Source organism: Nicotiana sylvestris, chromosome 10 (genome assembly GCF_000393655.2).
Source record: "Nicotiana sylvestris chromosome 10, ASM39365v2, whole genome shotgun sequence".
Classification (NCBI taxonomy): domain Eukaryota; kingdom Viridiplantae; phylum Streptophyta; class Magnoliopsida; order Solanales; family Solanaceae; genus Nicotiana; species Nicotiana sylvestris.
The window spans coordinates 53356008-53374135 of NC_091066.1; the positions used below are offsets into that span (position 1 = coordinate 53356008).

General features: G+C 38.2%; 1 protein-coding gene across 1 annotated transcript; it reads left to right on the top strand.

Moving 5' to 3' along the window:
* Positions 1 to 1176: 1176 nt before the first annotated feature.
* Positions 1177 to 1653, top strand: LOC138879337 (uncharacterized mitochondrial protein AtMg00810-like). The gene has a single exon (XM_070158946.1). The coding sequence runs from the start codon at positions 1177 to 1179 to the stop codon at positions 1651 to 1653; it is 477 nt and encodes a 158-aa protein (XP_070015047.1).
* Positions 1654 to 18128: the final 16475 nt, after the last annotated feature.

The following is an 18128-nucleotide window of genomic DNA, read 5'->3' on the forward strand; positions in this document are numbered from 1 at the left end:
CATCTAGTGTACTCGATGGTAATGTGCTTTATAGTGTTCTTTTTTCGAACAACTCATTATTTCCGATGGAACCTAATGTGTTTGGAAGCACATGTTATGATCGAGATGTTCGACCATCTCTTACCAAGTTGGCTCCCAAGGGTGTGAAGTGTGTTTTCTTAAGCTATTCTCACCTTCAGAAGGGGTATCGATGTTATTCTACTAAGCTTGGCAAATATTTAGTATCAACTGATGTGGTATTTTCAGAGACTACACCTTTCTTCTATGCACCTCCCATTTCTACAAGCTAGGGGGAGGAAGATGAGTGGCTAGTATATCAGGTTAACCGTACTTTGACAGAACAATCAGATGATACTCTTCGATCTCCCAATTCTTCTATTTAGCACCAATCGACTATTATACCTTCAGTACCTGCTCCAGCAAGACCTCCAGTTGTTCAAGTTTATTCGCGGAGGCGAGAGACAAATGATACATGTCCCGTACCAGTTCCTGCATCATCTGATTCTCCTTTGCCTGATCCTCCAGATAACCTTGATCTTCCTATTGCTCTTCTCAAAGGCACACATACATGCAAATCGACATATTCTGTTGCTAACTTTGTTTCCTATGACCACTTATCCTCTACGTCTAGATCTATGATTGCTTCTCTAGTCTCCATCTCCGTACCCAAAACAATGAAGGAGGCTTTGAATCATCCAGGATGGTCTTATGCAATGCTTGAGGAACTACATGCTTTAGAGGACAACCACACATGGGATTTGGTAGATTTACCAAAGGGAAAGAAACCAGTGGGATGCAAGTGGGTCTTTACAGTTAAAGTTAATCCAGATGGTTCTGTGGCAAGACTTAAGGCCAGACATGTGGCGAAAGGGTATGCTCAGACTTATGAGGTGGATTATTCTAACACCTTCTCCCCGGTTGCCAAACTCACTTCTGTACGCTTATTTATTTCTCTACCTGTCCGAGAATTGGCTTTTAAATCAATTGGATATCAAGAATGTGTTCCTTTATGGTGATCTTCAGGAGGAAGTGTATGTGGAGCAACCATCCGGTTTTGTTGCTCAGGGGGAGTATGGGAAAGTCTGTCATTTGAAGAAGTCCTTGCATGGCTTAAAGTAGAGTCCACGAGCTTGGTTTGGCAAGTTCAGTAAGTTAGTTCAGGAGTTTGGGTTGAAAATGAGTAAGTGCGATCACTCAATCTTCTATCGGAAATTAGTAGCTGGCACTATTCTCCTTGTTGTATATGTTGATGATATTGTTATCACAGGAAGTGACTATGCTGGGATTTCTTCCCTCAGGTCTTTTCTGCATACTAGGTTTCATACAAATGACTTGGGCCAGTTGAAATACTTTTTGGGAGTAGAAGTAAATAGAAGCAAGAAGGGAATTCTTTTGTCTCAGAGAAAGTACATTCTTGTCTTACTTGCAGAAACTGGAAAGTTGGCAGTTAAACCTTGCAGTACTCCAATGGTTCCTAATGTGCATCTTATGAAAGATGATGGTAATCCTTTTGACGATCTAAAGAGATACAGGAGGTTAGTTGGGAAATTAAATTACCTTACTGTGACTCGTCCAGATATTGCTTTTGCGGTAAGTGTTGTTAGCCAGTTCATGTCTGCACCAATGGCCAAACATTGGGCAGCTTTTGAATAGATTTTGTGTTATGTTGACATACAAGTTGTCTAGCACATGTATATACATGTAGTACATCATAGCTAGCACATGTATATGAGTTGTATAGTAGGTGTAATACAAGTTGTGTAGCACATGTATACACATGTACTACATCATAGCTAGCACATGTATATGAGTTGTATAGTAGGTGTAATTAGGTGTATGACAACTAATAGATTAGGTGAATTAGTATTATAAATAGGCCTTGTAATCTTCTCTTCTAGATATGAATTATAGAACTTCTTTGGTTTCTAACATGGTATCAGAGCATTGAAGTTTTTTCATCAGTATGTTGTTGGGAATTTTTTTTCCCCGTTCGAATTATTTTTGTTCAGAACAGTCTTTTGCTGCATTGATTCTATTTCACTATTTTCGGCCATTTTTTGCCCCGGCCGCTTCTTTACAGATTTTTCTACTCACTATTCCGACCAAAGTGGTACTGTCTGAATTTTTTTTTTCCTGACAACTTTTATTTTCCAAGATCACTGTTCAGGTACTGTTCACTGTACTGTTCAATGTTCAAATATTACTATTTACTGTTCACTGTACTGTTCAAATATCACTGTTCACTATTCACTGCACTGTTCAAATTTCACTGCACTGTTCTTGACTATTTGATTATGCTATTATTCGGGTGCAAGATGACTGAAACGAAACCTACCGTTGATGTCATTCCGGTTATGTCCAAAATTACGGAGAATAAGTTCATGGGTTCCAATTACATGGATTGGAGTAAGACGATCCGTCTCTATTTGCGGAGCATCGACAAAGAGAACCACTTGGTTGATGATCCACCCAAGGATGAGACTAAATCAGTCTGGTTAAAGGAGGATGCAAAATTGTTTCTCCAAATCAAGAATTCGATGCACAGTGAGGTAAATGATCTAGTTTCTCATTGTGATTATGTGAAGGATCTAATGGATTATTTAGATTTTTTGTACTCTGGCAAAGGAAACTTGTCTCGCATGTATGATGTGTGCCAGACATTTTACCATCCATCCATGCAAGATCGCTCTCTCACCACTTACTTTTCAGAGTTTAAGAAGGTGTATGATGAGCTTAATGTTATATTGCCGTTTAGTCAAGATGTGAAGGTACAACAGGCTCAGCGTGAACAACTGGTGGTCATGAGTTTCCTTTCTGGTCTTTCTCCCGAATTTGAAGGGGCCAAATCGCAGATTTTATCTGGGACTGCTATCTCTTCCTTGAAAGAGGCCTTTACAAGAGTGTTGCGTACTAAAAAGTCTCATCCAGGTCCGATAACCACGATCGATAGTGGTGCTCTGCTTAGCCGCGTCCAAAAGGATAGGAGTCATAGTAATCGCAATCGGAGTAGCGATAGTCGAGACCTAAAGCAAGGGGAAGTTGAATGTTTTTATTGTCATGAGCTCGGTCATACCATACGTTATTGTGTGAAGCTTCAGAATAAGAACAAAAGATCTCAGTATGCCAACATCGCCACTTTCGAGACTATTTCACCATTTCAGTCATCATCTTCTCCTATCAATACTATCCCCGAGTCAGGTAAAACCACTAAGTGTCTCCTCTCTTCGTCATCCAAATGGGTCATTGATTCTGGTTCCACAGATCATATGACAGGTAACTCTAAACTCTTTTCCACTTTTCAGTCACATACCTAATGTTCCACAGTTACTTTAGCCGATGGGTCTACCTCATATGTTTTAAGGTTTGTCACTGTTAACCAAACATCTTCTCTTTCCCTTAGTTCTGTCTTAAATTTGCCTGATTTTTCTTTCAATCTAATATCTGTCAGTAAACTTACTCGTACTCTAAATTGTTGTGTCTCATTTTTTCCCAATTATTGTCTTTTTCAGGATCTTACGACGAAGCAGATTATTGGTAAAGGTTCTGAGTCTGGGGGTCTCTATGTTCTTGAATCAGAGGTGCCGAAATCCATTTCTTGTTCAACTGTGTTGTCTCCCTTTGATGTACACTGTCGATTGGGTCATCCATCCTTGTCTAGTTTGAAGAAGTTATATCCTCAATTTCAGAGTATTTCCTCTTTAGATTGTGAGTCATGTCAGTTTGCTAAACACCATCGCCTTCCTAAAGTTTCTAGAGTCAATAAACGGATCGACTTACCTTTTGAGTTAGTTCACACCGATTTTTGGGGTCCATGTCCTATTATCTCTAAAACTGGTTTTAGATATTTTGTTACCTTTGTGGATGATCATTCTCGTGTTACTTGGTTATATTTAATGAAAAATCGTTCGGAGTTGTTTTCAATTTTTTGTGCTTTTTGTGCTGAAATAAAAACTCATTTTAATGTTTCCGTTCGTAATTTAAGGAGTGACAATGCAAAAGAATATTTTTCGGATTTGTTTAAAGATTATATGGCTACAAATGGTATTCTACATCAATCTTCTTGTGTTGACACCCCTTCTCAAAATGGGGTTGCGGAACGAAAAAATAGACATCTTCTTGAAGTAGGCCGAGCACTCCTCTTTCAAATGAAAGTGCCAAAATGTTTTTGGGCTGATACCGTCTCTACAGCTTGTTTTTTAATAAATCGTATGCCATCTTCTGTACTTCATGGTAATATTCCTTACAACATTCTTTTTTCCTCTCTGCCATTATTTCCTATTGAACCCAAAATATTTGGTTGTACTTGTTTTGTTCGTGATGTCCATCCACATGTACCTAAATTAGATCCAAAGGCCCTTAAGTGTGTGTTCTTAGGGTAATCACGTCTTAAGAAAGGTTACCGGTGTTATTCTCCAGATCTCAAAAGGTACTTAGTGTCTGCCGATGTCACATTCCATGAAAATTATCCGTTCTTTTCTTCATATGTTTATAACAGTCCTGAGGAAGAAGATGATACTTTGGTCTACACTGTCACACATCCAGTTAGTTCTCTAACACCTCTTCCTCAGTCACCCGTTTCCCTTGATCGACCATCCGAGAAGCCACCTGTTCTTCGTGTGTATACCAGGCGACAACAAACCTCTGAACCCGATCCTTTACCTACTTCTACTTCATCGGTATATCAAACCTCCTATGTTTCAGATCCTAGTTTGGATCTTCCTATTGCCATTCGCAAAGGTACACGACAATGTACTTATCATATTTCTTCTTGTGTGTCTTATGACCATTTGTTTACTTCTTCTAGCTCGTTTATTGCATCATTAGATTCTGCTAGGATACCTAAAACTATTCGTGAAGCATTGTCCTACCCAGGTTGGCATGATGCAATGATAGAAGAGATGATGGCTTTAGATGAGAATGGCACTTGGGAGTTGGCCGATCTGCCCACTAACAAAAAGGCTATTGGGTGCAAGTGGGTATTTGCTGTTAAGTTTAACTCCGATGGGACAGTAACTCGCCTTAAGGCACGCCTTATTGCAAAAGGGTATGCACAGACCTATGGAGTCAACTATTTGGATACTTTTTCCCCGGTCGCCAAGTTAGCTTCTGTTCGATTATTCATTTCCATGGAAGCTACTTATGATTGGCCTCTGCATCATCTTGATATAAAGAATGCTTTTCTACATGGAGATCTTCAGGAAGAAGTATATATGGAGCAACCACCTGGGTTTATTGCTCAGGGGGAGTGTGAAAAGGTATGTCGTCTTCGAAAATCTCTTTATGGGCTGAAATAGAGTCCCCGTGCTTGGTTTGGCAGATTTAGTGAGGCTGTTCTAGAATATGGGATGAAGAAAAGCCATTGCGATCATACGGTGTTTTATAAAAAGTCTGATGATGGTATTCTTTTATTGGTAGTATATGTTGATGACATCGTTATTACAGGAAGTGATATTACAGGAATTTCAACTCTAAAGTCTTTCCTTCACACTCAATTTCAGATGAAAGATTTAGGACAACTAAAGTATTTTTTGGGAGTTGAAGTTACACGGAGCAAGAAAGGCATCTTCTTGTCCCAAAGAAAATATACTCTTGACTTGTTAGCTGAAACTGGAAAGTTGGGATCTAAACTATGTAGCATGCCAATGGTTCCTAACACACAACTCGTGAAAGAAGACGGTGAGTTATTCGAAGATCCAGAGAAATATAGGAGATTGGTTGGGAAACTGAACTATCTTACAGTAACTCGTCCCGATATCGCATACTCTGTCAGCATTGTGAGTCAGTTTATGTCTTCCCCAACAGTCAGGCATTGGGCGGCTCTGGAGCAGATTCTTTGTTATCTAAAGGGATCTCCAGGACGGGGTCTAGTATATAAGAATAATGAACACACTAACATTGAGTGTTTCACAGATGCAGATTGGGCAGGGTCAAAAGCCGATAGGAGATCCACGACAGGATATTGCGTTTTTGTTGGTGGAAACTTGATTTCGTGGAAGAGTAAGAAACAAAATGTCGTATCTCGATCTAGTGCGGAAGCAGAATACAGAGCTATGGCACAATCTGTGTGTGAGGTTGTATGGGTACATCAACTATTAAGTGAAGTTGGCTTCCAAACTACATTGCCAGCAAAGTTGTGGTGTGATAATCAAGCTGCTCTTCATATCTCCTCTAATCCTGTATTTCACGAAAGGACTAAGCACATTGAAATAGATTGTCACTTTGTTCGTGAAAAGATTCAACAAAAGCTCATCTCTACAGGTCATGTTAGAACTGGAGATCAATTGGGAGACATTTTCACAAAAGCTTTGAATGGAGCTCGAGTTGAATATATCTGTAACAAGTTGGGCATGATCAATATATATGCTCCAACTTGAGGGGGAGTGTTGACATACAAGTTGTCTAGCACATGTATACACATGTACTACATCATAGCTAGCACATGTATATGAGTTGTATAGTAGGTGTAATACAAGTTGTGTAGCACATGTATACACATGTACTACATCATAGCTAGCACATGTATATGAGTTGTATAGTAGGTGTAATTAGGTGTATGACAACTAATAGATTAGGTGAATTAGTATTATAAATAGGCCTTGTAATCTTCTCTTCTAGATATGAAATATAGAACTTCTTTAGTTTCTAACATGTTACTTTAAAGGAGCTCCTGGACTTGGCATATTATATACCAATCACAATCATACTCGTATTAAGTGTTTTGCAGATGCTGACTGGGCTGGATAAAAAATTGATAGAAGATCTACTACAGCTTATTGTGTCTTTGTTGAAGGGAACTTGGTATCATGGAGGAGTACAAAGCAAAGTGTTGTATCTCGATCTAGTGCAGAATCCGAGTATAGAGCTATGTCACAGTCTACATGTGAGATTATGTAGATACATCATTTGTTGACTGAAATTGGGTTAGTGCATCCAATACCAACAAAACTCAAGTGTGACAATCAAGCTGCCCTCCATATTGCGTCAAATCCGGTGTATCATGAAAGAACTAAGCATATTAAGGTTGACTGCCATTTTATTCGTGAGAAGATTCAGGAGAACTTGATCTCCACTAGCTACGTGAAGACAGGAGAGCAACCGGATGTTTTGTTCACAAAGGCGTTAAATGGAATTCAAGTTGATTACCTTTGTAACAAGCGGGGCATATCCTATATATATTGTGGGCACCATATCCTATATATATATATAATAGATAGATCGATTAGATGAACGACTACTTCGATTAATTCTCCAAAATGTAAATTTTGCAAATACCCTAAATCTTTCACTGTTAGATAATGAATGTAGACATAATCTTATGTAATATATGTAGCTAGCATAACTATAGGGATTCACAGCAGATTTATAGGATTTCCTTTTTGATTCTTTCCATAGTTAAGGCTCTATGTACTTGTATATATACTTGTTACTTCTTGAATACAACATAAGAGAGATTTCTATATTGTCTTTGTACTTTACATGGTATCAGAGCAGGTCTACTGCTCGCCGGAGTTGAGTCGAATTTGCTGCCGAAAATTCCTTGGCCGGAAGCTAATCTGAGGTCTTTTTGACATTTCCAGTTGACTTGTGGTGGTTCTCTGATCATAGAACCACATTTTGGCAAAGAACAACCTCAGACCAAATCTTATTCTCACTTTGTTTAGTCATGTTTGAGCTTGGTTTATTGGTTATTCGATTTCTTTAATTTTGTGGTATTTTTCTCGGAGGCTACCTCTGTGAGAAGCTTGCATCTTTATTTTTGACTTACTGTGGTGATCAATTAGTGACTTGATATTGTCTGTTGGGTCTTTCCTTATCAAAACTTTATTGGTCTCTGATTTTGTTTGAGTTGGGAACAAATTCGTTTGGTTCTCTGATTTGGTTGAGTGGATTATTAAAGTTGAATCCTATTTAATAGATTGTTGATTTCATATCTATCTGGATCTGTTTGAGTATCTTTTAGCTTCGGGGACCTCTGTTAGTTTAATTATTTTATTATTGAAAGGAAAAAAATGTTGGTAAAGAATAATATTGCAACAACTCCTAGTCCAACAATCTTGGTTTCTGGTGAGTTTCTAAAATTCCTTCAATATCATAAATCAGTTAAGGAATCTTCTTCAGTATTGCCTTTGCTGGGTCAGATAAAACATATCTTATTACCTCTTCCAATAAATAGGTGATGGATTCCGGTGCTACAAATCACATGACAGGTAATCCAAATATTTTTTCTAGCTTTCGCTCACATAAAGCACCCTCTCCGATTACTGTAGCTGATGGATCAACTTGTAGTAGTATTGGATCTGAGATTGTTAAACCAACTTCCTCTATTACCCTATCATCTATATTATGTCTACCAAACTTGGCTTTCAACTTGATTTCTGTTAGTAAAATTATCAAAGACCTTAATTGTTGTGTTGTATTCTTTTCCGATCATTGTTTGTTTTTAGACTTTAAGACGATGCAGGTTATTGGTAAAGGATATATATCTGGTGATCTCTACATTCTTTATGAATGGGAGCCATGTTCTATTGCATGCTCTAGTATCGTGTCTCCTTTTGAAACACATTGTCGACTTGGACATCCCTCTTTGCCTTTGTTAAACAAGCTCTGTCCTCAGTTTCAGAATATTTTATCATTGGATTGTGAGTCATGTCATTTTGCAAAACACCATCACATCTCGTTAAGTCCAAGGGTTAATAAGTGAGTTGAGTCAGCTTTTGAGTTAGTCCATTCTGATGTTTAGGGACCATGTCCGGTTGTTTCTAAAACTGGGCATAAGTATTTTGTCACTTTTATAGATGGTTTTTCTCGAATGACTTGGATTTACTTTATGAGGAGCCGCTCTGAAGTGTTTACTCATTTTTTTGCCTTCTATGCTGAAGTCAAAACTCAATTAAATGCTTCAGTACGTACTCTAAGGAGTGATAACGCTAAAAAATACATGTCAGAGTTATTTCAGTCCTACATGAGACAACATGGTATATTATATCAGTCTTCATGTGTTGATGCACCCTCTCAAAATATAGTTGCTGAGAGGAAGAATAGGCATCTACTTGAGACAGCTCGAGCACTTTTGTTCCAAATGAAGGTTCCTAAACAGTTCTGGGCTGATACGGTTTCTATGTCTTATTTTCTGACTAATCGCATGCCATCTAGTGTACACGATGATAATGTGCTTTATAGTGTTCTTTTTTCAAACAACTCATTATTTCCGATGGAACCTAATGTGTTTGGAAGCACATGTTATGTTCGAGATGTTCGACCATCTCTTACCAAGTTGGCTCCCAAGGCTGTGAAGTGTGTTTTCTTAAGCTATTCTCACCTTCAGAAGGGGTATCGATGTTATTCTACTGAGATTGGCAAATATTTAGTATCAATTGATGTGGTATTTTCAGAGACTACACCATTCTTCTATGCACCTCCCATTTCTACAAGCCAGGGGAGGAAGATGAGTGGCTAGTATATCAGGTTAACCGTACTTTGACAGAACAATCAGATGATACTCTTCGATCTCCCAATTCTTCTATTTAGCACCAATCGACTATTATGCCTTCAATACCTGCTCCAGCAAGACCTCCAGTTGTTCAAGTTTATTCGCGGAGGCGAGAGACAAATGAAACATGTCCCGTACCAGTTCCTGCATCATCTGATTCTCCTTTGCCTGATCCTCCAGATAACCTTGATCTTCCTATTGCTCTTCGCAAAGGCACACATACATGCAAATCGACATATTCTGTTGCTAACTTTGTTTCCTATGACCACTTATCCTCTACGTCTAGATCTATGATTGCTTCTCTAGTCTCCATCTCCGTACCCAAAACAATGAAGGAGGCTTTGAATCATCTAGGATGGTCTTATGCAATGCTTGAGGAACTACATGCTTTAGAGGACAACCACACATGGGATTTGGTAGATTTACCAAAGGGAAAGAAACCAGTGGGATGCAAGTGGGTCTTTACAGTTAAAGTTAATCCAGATGGTTCTGTGGCAAGACTTAAGGCCAGACATGTGGCGAAAGGGTATGCTCAGACTTATGAGGTGGATTATTCTAACACCTTCTCCCCGGTTGCCAAACTCACTTCTGTCCGCTTATTTATTTCTCTACCTGTCCGAGAATTGGCTTTTAAATCAATTGGATATCAAGAATGTGTTCCTTTATGGTGATCTTCAGGAGGAAGTGTATGTGGAGCAACCATCCGGTTTTGTTGCTCAGGGGGAGTATGGGAAAGTCTGTCATTTGAAGAAGTCCTTGTATGGCTTAAAGTAGAGTCCACGAGCTTGGTTTGGCAAGTTCAGTAAGTTAGTTCAGGAGTTTGTGTTGAAAATGAGTAAGTGCGATCACTCAATCTTCTATCGGAAATTAGTAGCTGGCACTATTCTCCTTGTTGTATATGTTGATGATATTGTTATCACAGGAAGTGACTATGCTTGGATTTCTTCCCTCAGGTCTTTTCTGCATACTAGATTTCATACAAATGACTTGGGCCAGTTGAAATACTTTTTGGGAGTAGAAGTAAATAGAAGCAAGAAGGGAATTCTTTTGTCTCAGAGAAAGTACATTCTTGTCTTACTTGCAGAAACTGGAAAGTTGGCAGTTAAACCTTGCAGTACTCCAATGGTTCCTATTGCATCTTATGAAAGATGATGATAATCCTTTTGACGATCTAAAAAGATACAGGAGGTTAGTTGGGAAATTAAATTACCTTACTCTGACTCGTCCAGATATTGCTTTTGCGGTAAGTGTTGTTAGCCAGTTCATGTCTGCACCAACGGCCAAACATTGGGCAGATTTTGAATAGATTTTGTGTTATGTTGACATACAAGTTATCTAGCACATGTATACACATGTAGTACATCATAGCTAGCACATGTATATAAGTTGTATAGTAGGTGTAATAGAAGTTGTGTAGCACATGTATACACATTTACTACATCATAACTAGCACATGTATATGAGTTGTATAGTAGGTGTAATTATGTGTATGGCAACTAATAGATTAGGTGAATTAGTATTATAAATAGGCCTTGTAATCTTCTCTTCTAGATATGAAATACAGAACTTCTTTGGTTTCTAACATGGTATCAGAGCATTGAAGTTTTTTCATCAGTTTGTTGTTGGGAATTGTTTTTCCCCGTTTGAATTATTTTTGTTCAGAACAGCCTTTGGCTGCTTTGATTCTATTTCACTATTTTCGGCCATTTTTTGCCCCGACCGCTTCTTTACAGATTTTTCTACTCACTATTCCGACCAAAGTGGTACTGTCAGAATTTTTTTTTTCCTGAGAACTTTCATTTTCCAAGATCACTGTTCAGGCATTGTTCACTGTACTGTTCACTGTTCACTGCACTGTTCACTGTTTAAATATTACTATTTACTGTTCATTGTACTGTTCAAATATCACTGTTCACTATTCACTACACTGTTCAAATTTCACTGCACTGTTCTTGACTATTTGATTCTGCTATTATTTGGGTGCAAGATGACTAAAACGAAACCTACCGTTGATGTCATTCCGGTTATGTCCAAAATTACGGAGAATAAGTTCATGGGTTCCAATTACATGGATTGGAGTAAGACGATCCGTCTCTATTTGCGGAGCATCGACAAAGAGAACCACTTGGTTGATGATCCACCCAAGGATGAGACTAAATCAGTCTGGTTAAAGGAGGATGCAAAATTGTTTCTCCAAATCAAGAATTCGATGCACAGTGAGGTAAATGATCTAGTTTCTCATTGTGATTATGTGAAGGATCTAATGGATTATTTAGATTTTTTGTACTCTGGCAAAGGAAACTTGTCTCGCATGTATGATGTGTGCCAGACATTTTACCATCCATCCATGCAAGATCGCTCTCTCACCACTTACTTTTCAGAGTTTAAGAAGGTGTATGATGAGCTTAATGTTATATTGCCGTTTAGTCAAGATGTGAAGGTACAACAGGCTCAGCGTGAACAACTGGCGGTCATGAGTTTCCTTTCTGGTCTTTCTCCCGAATTTGAAGGGGCCAAAACGCAGATTTTATCTGGGACTGCTATCTCTTCCTTGAAAGAGGCCTTTACAAGAGTGTTGCGTACTGAAAAGTCTCATCCAGGTCCGACAGCCACGATCGATAGTGGTGCTCTGCTTAGCCGCGTCCAAAAGGATAGGAGTCATAGTAATCGCAATCGGAGTAGCGATAGTCGAGACCTAAAGCAAGGGGAAGTTGAATGTTTTTATTGTCATGAGTTCGGTCATACCATACGTTATTGTGTGAAGCTTCAGAATAAGAACAAAAGATCTCAGTATGCCAACATCGCCACTTCCGAGACTATTTCACCATCTCAGTCATCATCTCCTCCTATCAATACTATCCCCGAGTCAGGTAAAACCACTAAGTGTCTCCTCTCTTCGTCATCCAAATGGGTCATTGATTCTGGTGCCACAGATCAAATGACAGGTAACTCTAAACTCTTTTCCACTTTTCAGTCACATACCCAATGTTCCACAGTTACTTTAGCCAATGGGTCTACCTCATATGTTTTAGGGTCTGGCACTATTAACCCAACATCTTCTCTTTCCCTTAGTTCCGTCTTAAATTTGCCTGATTTTTCTTTCAATCTAATAACTGTCAGTAAACTTACTCGTACTCTAAATTGTTGTGTCTTATTTTTTCCCAATTATTGGTAAAGGTTCTGGGTCTGGGGGTCTCTATGTTCTTGAATCAGAGGTGCCGAAATCCATTTCTTGTTCAACTGTGTTGTCTCCCTTTGATGTACACTGTCGATTGGGTCATCCATCCTTGTCTAGTTTGAAGAAGTTATATCTTCTGTTTCAGAGTATTTTCTCTTTAGATTGTGAGTCATGTCAGTTTGCTAAACACCATCGCCTTCCTAAAGTTTCTAGAGTCAATAAACGGATCGACTTACCTTTTGAGTTAGTTCACACCGATTTTTGGGGTCCATGTCCTATTATCTCTAAAACTGGTTTTAGATATTTTGTTACCTTTGTGGATGATCATTCTCGTGTTACTTAGTTATATTTAATGAAAAATTGTTCGGAGTTGTTTTCAATTTTTTGTGCTTTTTGTGCTGAAATAAAAACTCATTTTAATGTTTCCGTTCGTAATTTAAGGAGTGACAATGCAAAAGAATATTTTTCGAATTTGTTTAAAGATTATATGGCTGCAAATGGTATTCTACATCAATCTTCTTGTGTTGACACCCCTTCTCTAAATGGGGTTGCGAAACGAAAAAATAGACATCTTCTTGAAGTAGGCCGAGCACTCCTCTTTCGAATGAAAGTGCCAAAATGTTTTTGGGCTGATACCGTCTCTACAGCTTGTTTTTTAATAAATCGTATGCCATCTTCTGTACTTCATGGTAATATTCCTTACAACATTCTTTTTTCCTCTCTGCCATTATTTCCTATTGAACCCAAAATATTTGGTTGTACTTGTTTTGTTCGTGATGTCCATCCACATGTACCTAAATTAGATCCAAAGGCCCTTAAGTGTGTGTTCTTAGGGTAATCACGTCTTCAGAAAGGTTATCGGTGTTATTCTCCAGATCTCAAAAGGTACTTAGTGTCTGCCGATGTCACATTCCATGAAAATTATCCGTTCTTTTCTTCATATGTTTATAACAGTCCTGAGGAAGAAGATGATACTTTGGTCTACACTGTCACACATCCAGTTAGTTCTCTAACACCTCTTCCTCAGTCACCCGTTTCCCTTGATCGACCATCCGAGAAGCCACCTGTTCTTCGTGTGTATACCAGGCGACAACAAACCTCTGAACCCGATCATTTACCTACTTCTACTTCGTCGGTATATCAAACCTCCTGTGTTTCAGATCCTAGTTTGGATCTTCCTATTGCCATTCGCAAAGGTACACGACAATGTACTTATCATATTTCTTCTTGTGTGTCTTATGACCATTTGTTTACTTCTTCTAGCTCGTTTATTGCATCATTAGATTCTGCTAGGATACCTAAAACTATTCGTGAAGCATTGTCCCACCCAGGTTGGCATGATGCAATGATAGAAGAGATGATGGCTTTAGATGAGAATGGCACTTGTGAGTTGGCCGATCTGCCCACTAACAAAAAGGCTATTGGGTGCAAGTGGGTATTTGCTGTTAAGTTTAACTCCGATGGGACAGTAGCTCGCCTTAAGGCACGCCTTGTTGCAAAAGGGTATGCACAGACCTATGGAGTCGACTATTTGGATACTTTTTCCCCGGTCGCCAAGTTAGCTTTTGTTCGATTATTCATTTTCATGGCAGCTACTTATGATTGGCCTCTGCATCAGCTTGATATAAAGAATGCTTTTCTACATGGAGATCTTCAGGAAGAAGTATATATGGAGCAACCACCTGGGTTTGTTGCTCAGGGGGAGTGTGGAAAGGTATGTCGTCTTCGAAAATCTCTTTATGGGCTGAAACAGAGTCCCCGTGCTTGGTTTGGCAGATTTAGTGAGGCTGTTCTAGAATATGGGATGAAGAAAAGCAATTGCGATCATACGGTGTTTTATAAAAAGTCTGATGATGGTATTCTTTTATTGGTAGTATATGTTGATGACATCGTTATTACTGGAAGTGATATTACAGGAATTTCAACTCTAAAGTCTTTCCTTCACACTCAATTTCAGACGAAAGATTTAGGGCAACTAAAGTATTTTTTGGGAGTTGAAGTTACACGGAGCAAGAAAGGCATCTTCTTGTCCCAAAGGAAATATACTCTTGACTTGTTAGCTGAAACTGGAAAGTTGGGATCTAAACCATGCAGCATGCCAATGGTTCCTAACACATAACTCGTGAAAGAAGACGGTGAGTTATTCGAATATCCAGAGAAATATAGGAGATTGGTTGGGAAACTGAACTATCTTACAGTAACTCGTCCCGATATCGCATACTCTGTCAGCATTGTGAGTCAGTTTATGTCTTCCCCAACAGTCAGGCATTGGGCGGCTCTGGAGCAGATTCTTTGTTATCTAAAGGGATCTCCAGGACGGGGTCTAGTATATAAGAATAATGAACACACTAACATTGAGTGTTTCACAGATGCAGATTGGGCAGGGTCAAAAGCCGATAGGAGATCCACGACAGGATATTGCGTTTTTGTTGGTGGAAACTTGATTTCGTGGAAGAGTAAGAAACAAAATGTCGTATCTCGATCTAGTGCGGAAGCAGAATACAGAGCTATGGCACAATCTGTGTGTGAGGTTGTATGGGTACATCAACTATTAAGTGAAGTTGGCTTCCAAACTACATTGCCAGCAAAGTTGTGGTGTGATAATCAAGCTGCTCTTCATATCTCCTCTAATCCTGTATTTCACGAAAGGACTAAGCACATTGAAATAGATTGTCACTTTGTTCGTGAAAAGATTCAACAAAAGCTCATCTCTACAGGTCATGTTAGAACTGGAGATCAATTGGGAGACATTTTCACAAAAGCTTTGAATGGAGCTCGAGTTGAATATATCTGTAACAAGTTGGGCATGATCAATATATATGCTCCAACTTGAGGGGGAGTGTTGACATACAAGTTGTCTAGCACATGTATACACATGTACTACATCATAGCTAGCACATGTATATGAGTTGTATAGTAGGTGTAATACAAGTTGTGTAGCACATGTATACACATGTACTACATCATAGCTAGCACATGTATATGAGTTGTATAATATGTGTAATTAGGTGTATGACAACTAATAGATTAGGTGAATTAGTATTATAAATAGGCCTTGTAATCTTCTCTTCTAGATATGAAATATAGAACTTCTTTAGTTTCTAACATGTTACTTTAAAGGAGCTCCTGGACTTGGCATATTATATACCAATCACAATCATACTCGTATTAAGTATTTTGCAGATGCTGACTGGGCTGGATCAAAAATTGATAGAAGATCTACTACAGCTTATTGTGTCTTTGTTGAAGGGAACTTGGTATCATGGAGGAGTACGAAGCAAAGTGTTGTATCTCGATCTAGTGCAGAATCCGAGTATAGAGCTATGTCACAGTCTACATGTGAGATTATGTGGATACATCATTTGTTGACTGAAATTGGGTTAGTGCATCCAATACCAACAAAACTCAAGTGTGACAATCAAGCTGCCCTCCATATTGCGTCAAATCCGGTGTATCATGAAAGAACTAAGCATATTAAGGTTGACTGCCATTTTATTCGTGAGAAGATTCAGGAGAACTTGATCTCCACTAGCTACGTGAAGACAGGAGAGCAACCGGATGTTTTGTTCACAAAGGCGTTGAATGGAATTCAAGTTGATTACCTTTGTAACAAGCTGGGCATGATCAATATCTATGCTCCAGCTTGAGGAGGAGTGTTAGATAATGAATGTAGACATAATCTGAATGTAGACATAATCTTATGTAATATACATAGCTAGCATAATGATAGGGATTCACAGCAGATTTATAGGATTTTCTTTTTGATTCTTTCCATAGTTAAGGCTCTATGTACTTGTTACTACTTGAATACAACATAAGAGAGATTTCTCTACTGTCTTTGTACTTTACATTCACCCATCTTTGTTGATCACTTTTCAGATTGTGGGCACCATATCCAACATGTAGGATAGGACAAGCTCAGTCCCTATTTTATAGGCCCATTATCAGTGTTGAGAATACCGCAATCAATTCGGATAACGGTCTTCATGTGTAGAAATGACACCAGATAACACCTTTTAAGTATGTTATTTAAATATATTTACAGTTTACAATGTATTTAAACATTAGTCAATTTCACTCAAACTTCAGAACATGACGTCCTAGAGTTTAAACCTCAAAATTCAAACTTCAGGCCATCGTGTCCTAAAGTTCAAAAATTGTGTCCAGAAGTTCGAATTTTATGTCTTGAATTTTAAATTAGTAGTTTAGAATTAGTCCGGATTTCAAATTAACAACTCAAAATTTCAGGACACTTCAAATTTAGGATACTTAGTCCTGAAGTTTGGATGAATTGATTAATCTTTAAATACACTATAAATTATGAATATATTTTAAATAGCGGGCTTAAAAGTGACTATTGCTGCACTTCGTCCGCTTCAGGTCAGAACTGGACCAGAATTGGACTAGACTTACTCGGATTTCTGCTCAGGCCCATATTATTTGATTCCAAGTTGGAGTTTAAGGAAGGGAGAGGAAAAATGATAAAATTACTGTTTATATTTTTTTTTTGGTCAATCAAAGAGGCATATATCATAAATTAAGTGATATTATAAAGAGCAAAGTTTAGTGGTGGTTCAGTGTTACAAAAATAAGATTGATCACTGCCACCATTATGTTCTACATTGCTATTACAAGAGTTCGTCAAGCTGTCTAAACAAAAAGAAATGGGTTCCAACTGCACTGTTTGTATTTTGATACTGTTAAAAAATATTTTAGGAAAATAATCTAGTGCTAAATTTTTTAAACATACTGGGTATGATTTTGATCGATTGTCAGAGTTTCAAAGCATGTTGGGCAGAACTTTAAAGTACACAGTAGTTGTGGTGATCGTAGGGATTTTGCCACAAAATTCTAACCATTACCAGAATTTCAGCCACATTCTAAATTTTTTTAATGATCTGTCAGGATTTTTTCTAGTACTTATAATGCTGTTATTATTTCTATAATTTTTGTTGATGGTATTGATATATTATCTTTTTCGTCTTCTTGAGCGGAGGATCTATCAGAAACAACCTCTCTACCCCCTTGGGGTTGAGGTAAGTTCTGCGTACACTCTACCCTCCCCAAACCTTATTGTGAAATTTTACTGGGTTATTGTTGTTGTTGTTGTTGTTACTGTTGTTGTTGATCTGTCTGGATTTTGTGACAAAATTCTGACTATCACCATAATTGTTGTGACTTGTGTGCATTAAAATTCTGGCGTTTTAGAAAAATCCTATCCAGTGTTCTTTAACATTCTAGCATGAGGCTTTTTTCCTAAAATTTCTGTTACCGGCATCAAAAATCAATCGTCGCATAGAAGTATCATATTTGTGTCATTCTCTTGAGTTTTAGGTTGTCTCCCATCAAACATATTTTAATTATTGTACAAATTATTCTGAATGTTATTAAAGCATCCATCTCACGTTTATTTCAATTAGTCTTAGAGTACGCTTTGCGCGTATACCCATATCAATAAAT

Bases quoted from the DNA above. Each gene is read 5' to 3' on its own strand.
- LOC138879337 (XM_070158946.1), top strand. From the start codon at position 1,177: ATGAGTAAGTGCGATCACTCAATCTTCTATCGGAAATTAGTAGCTGGC.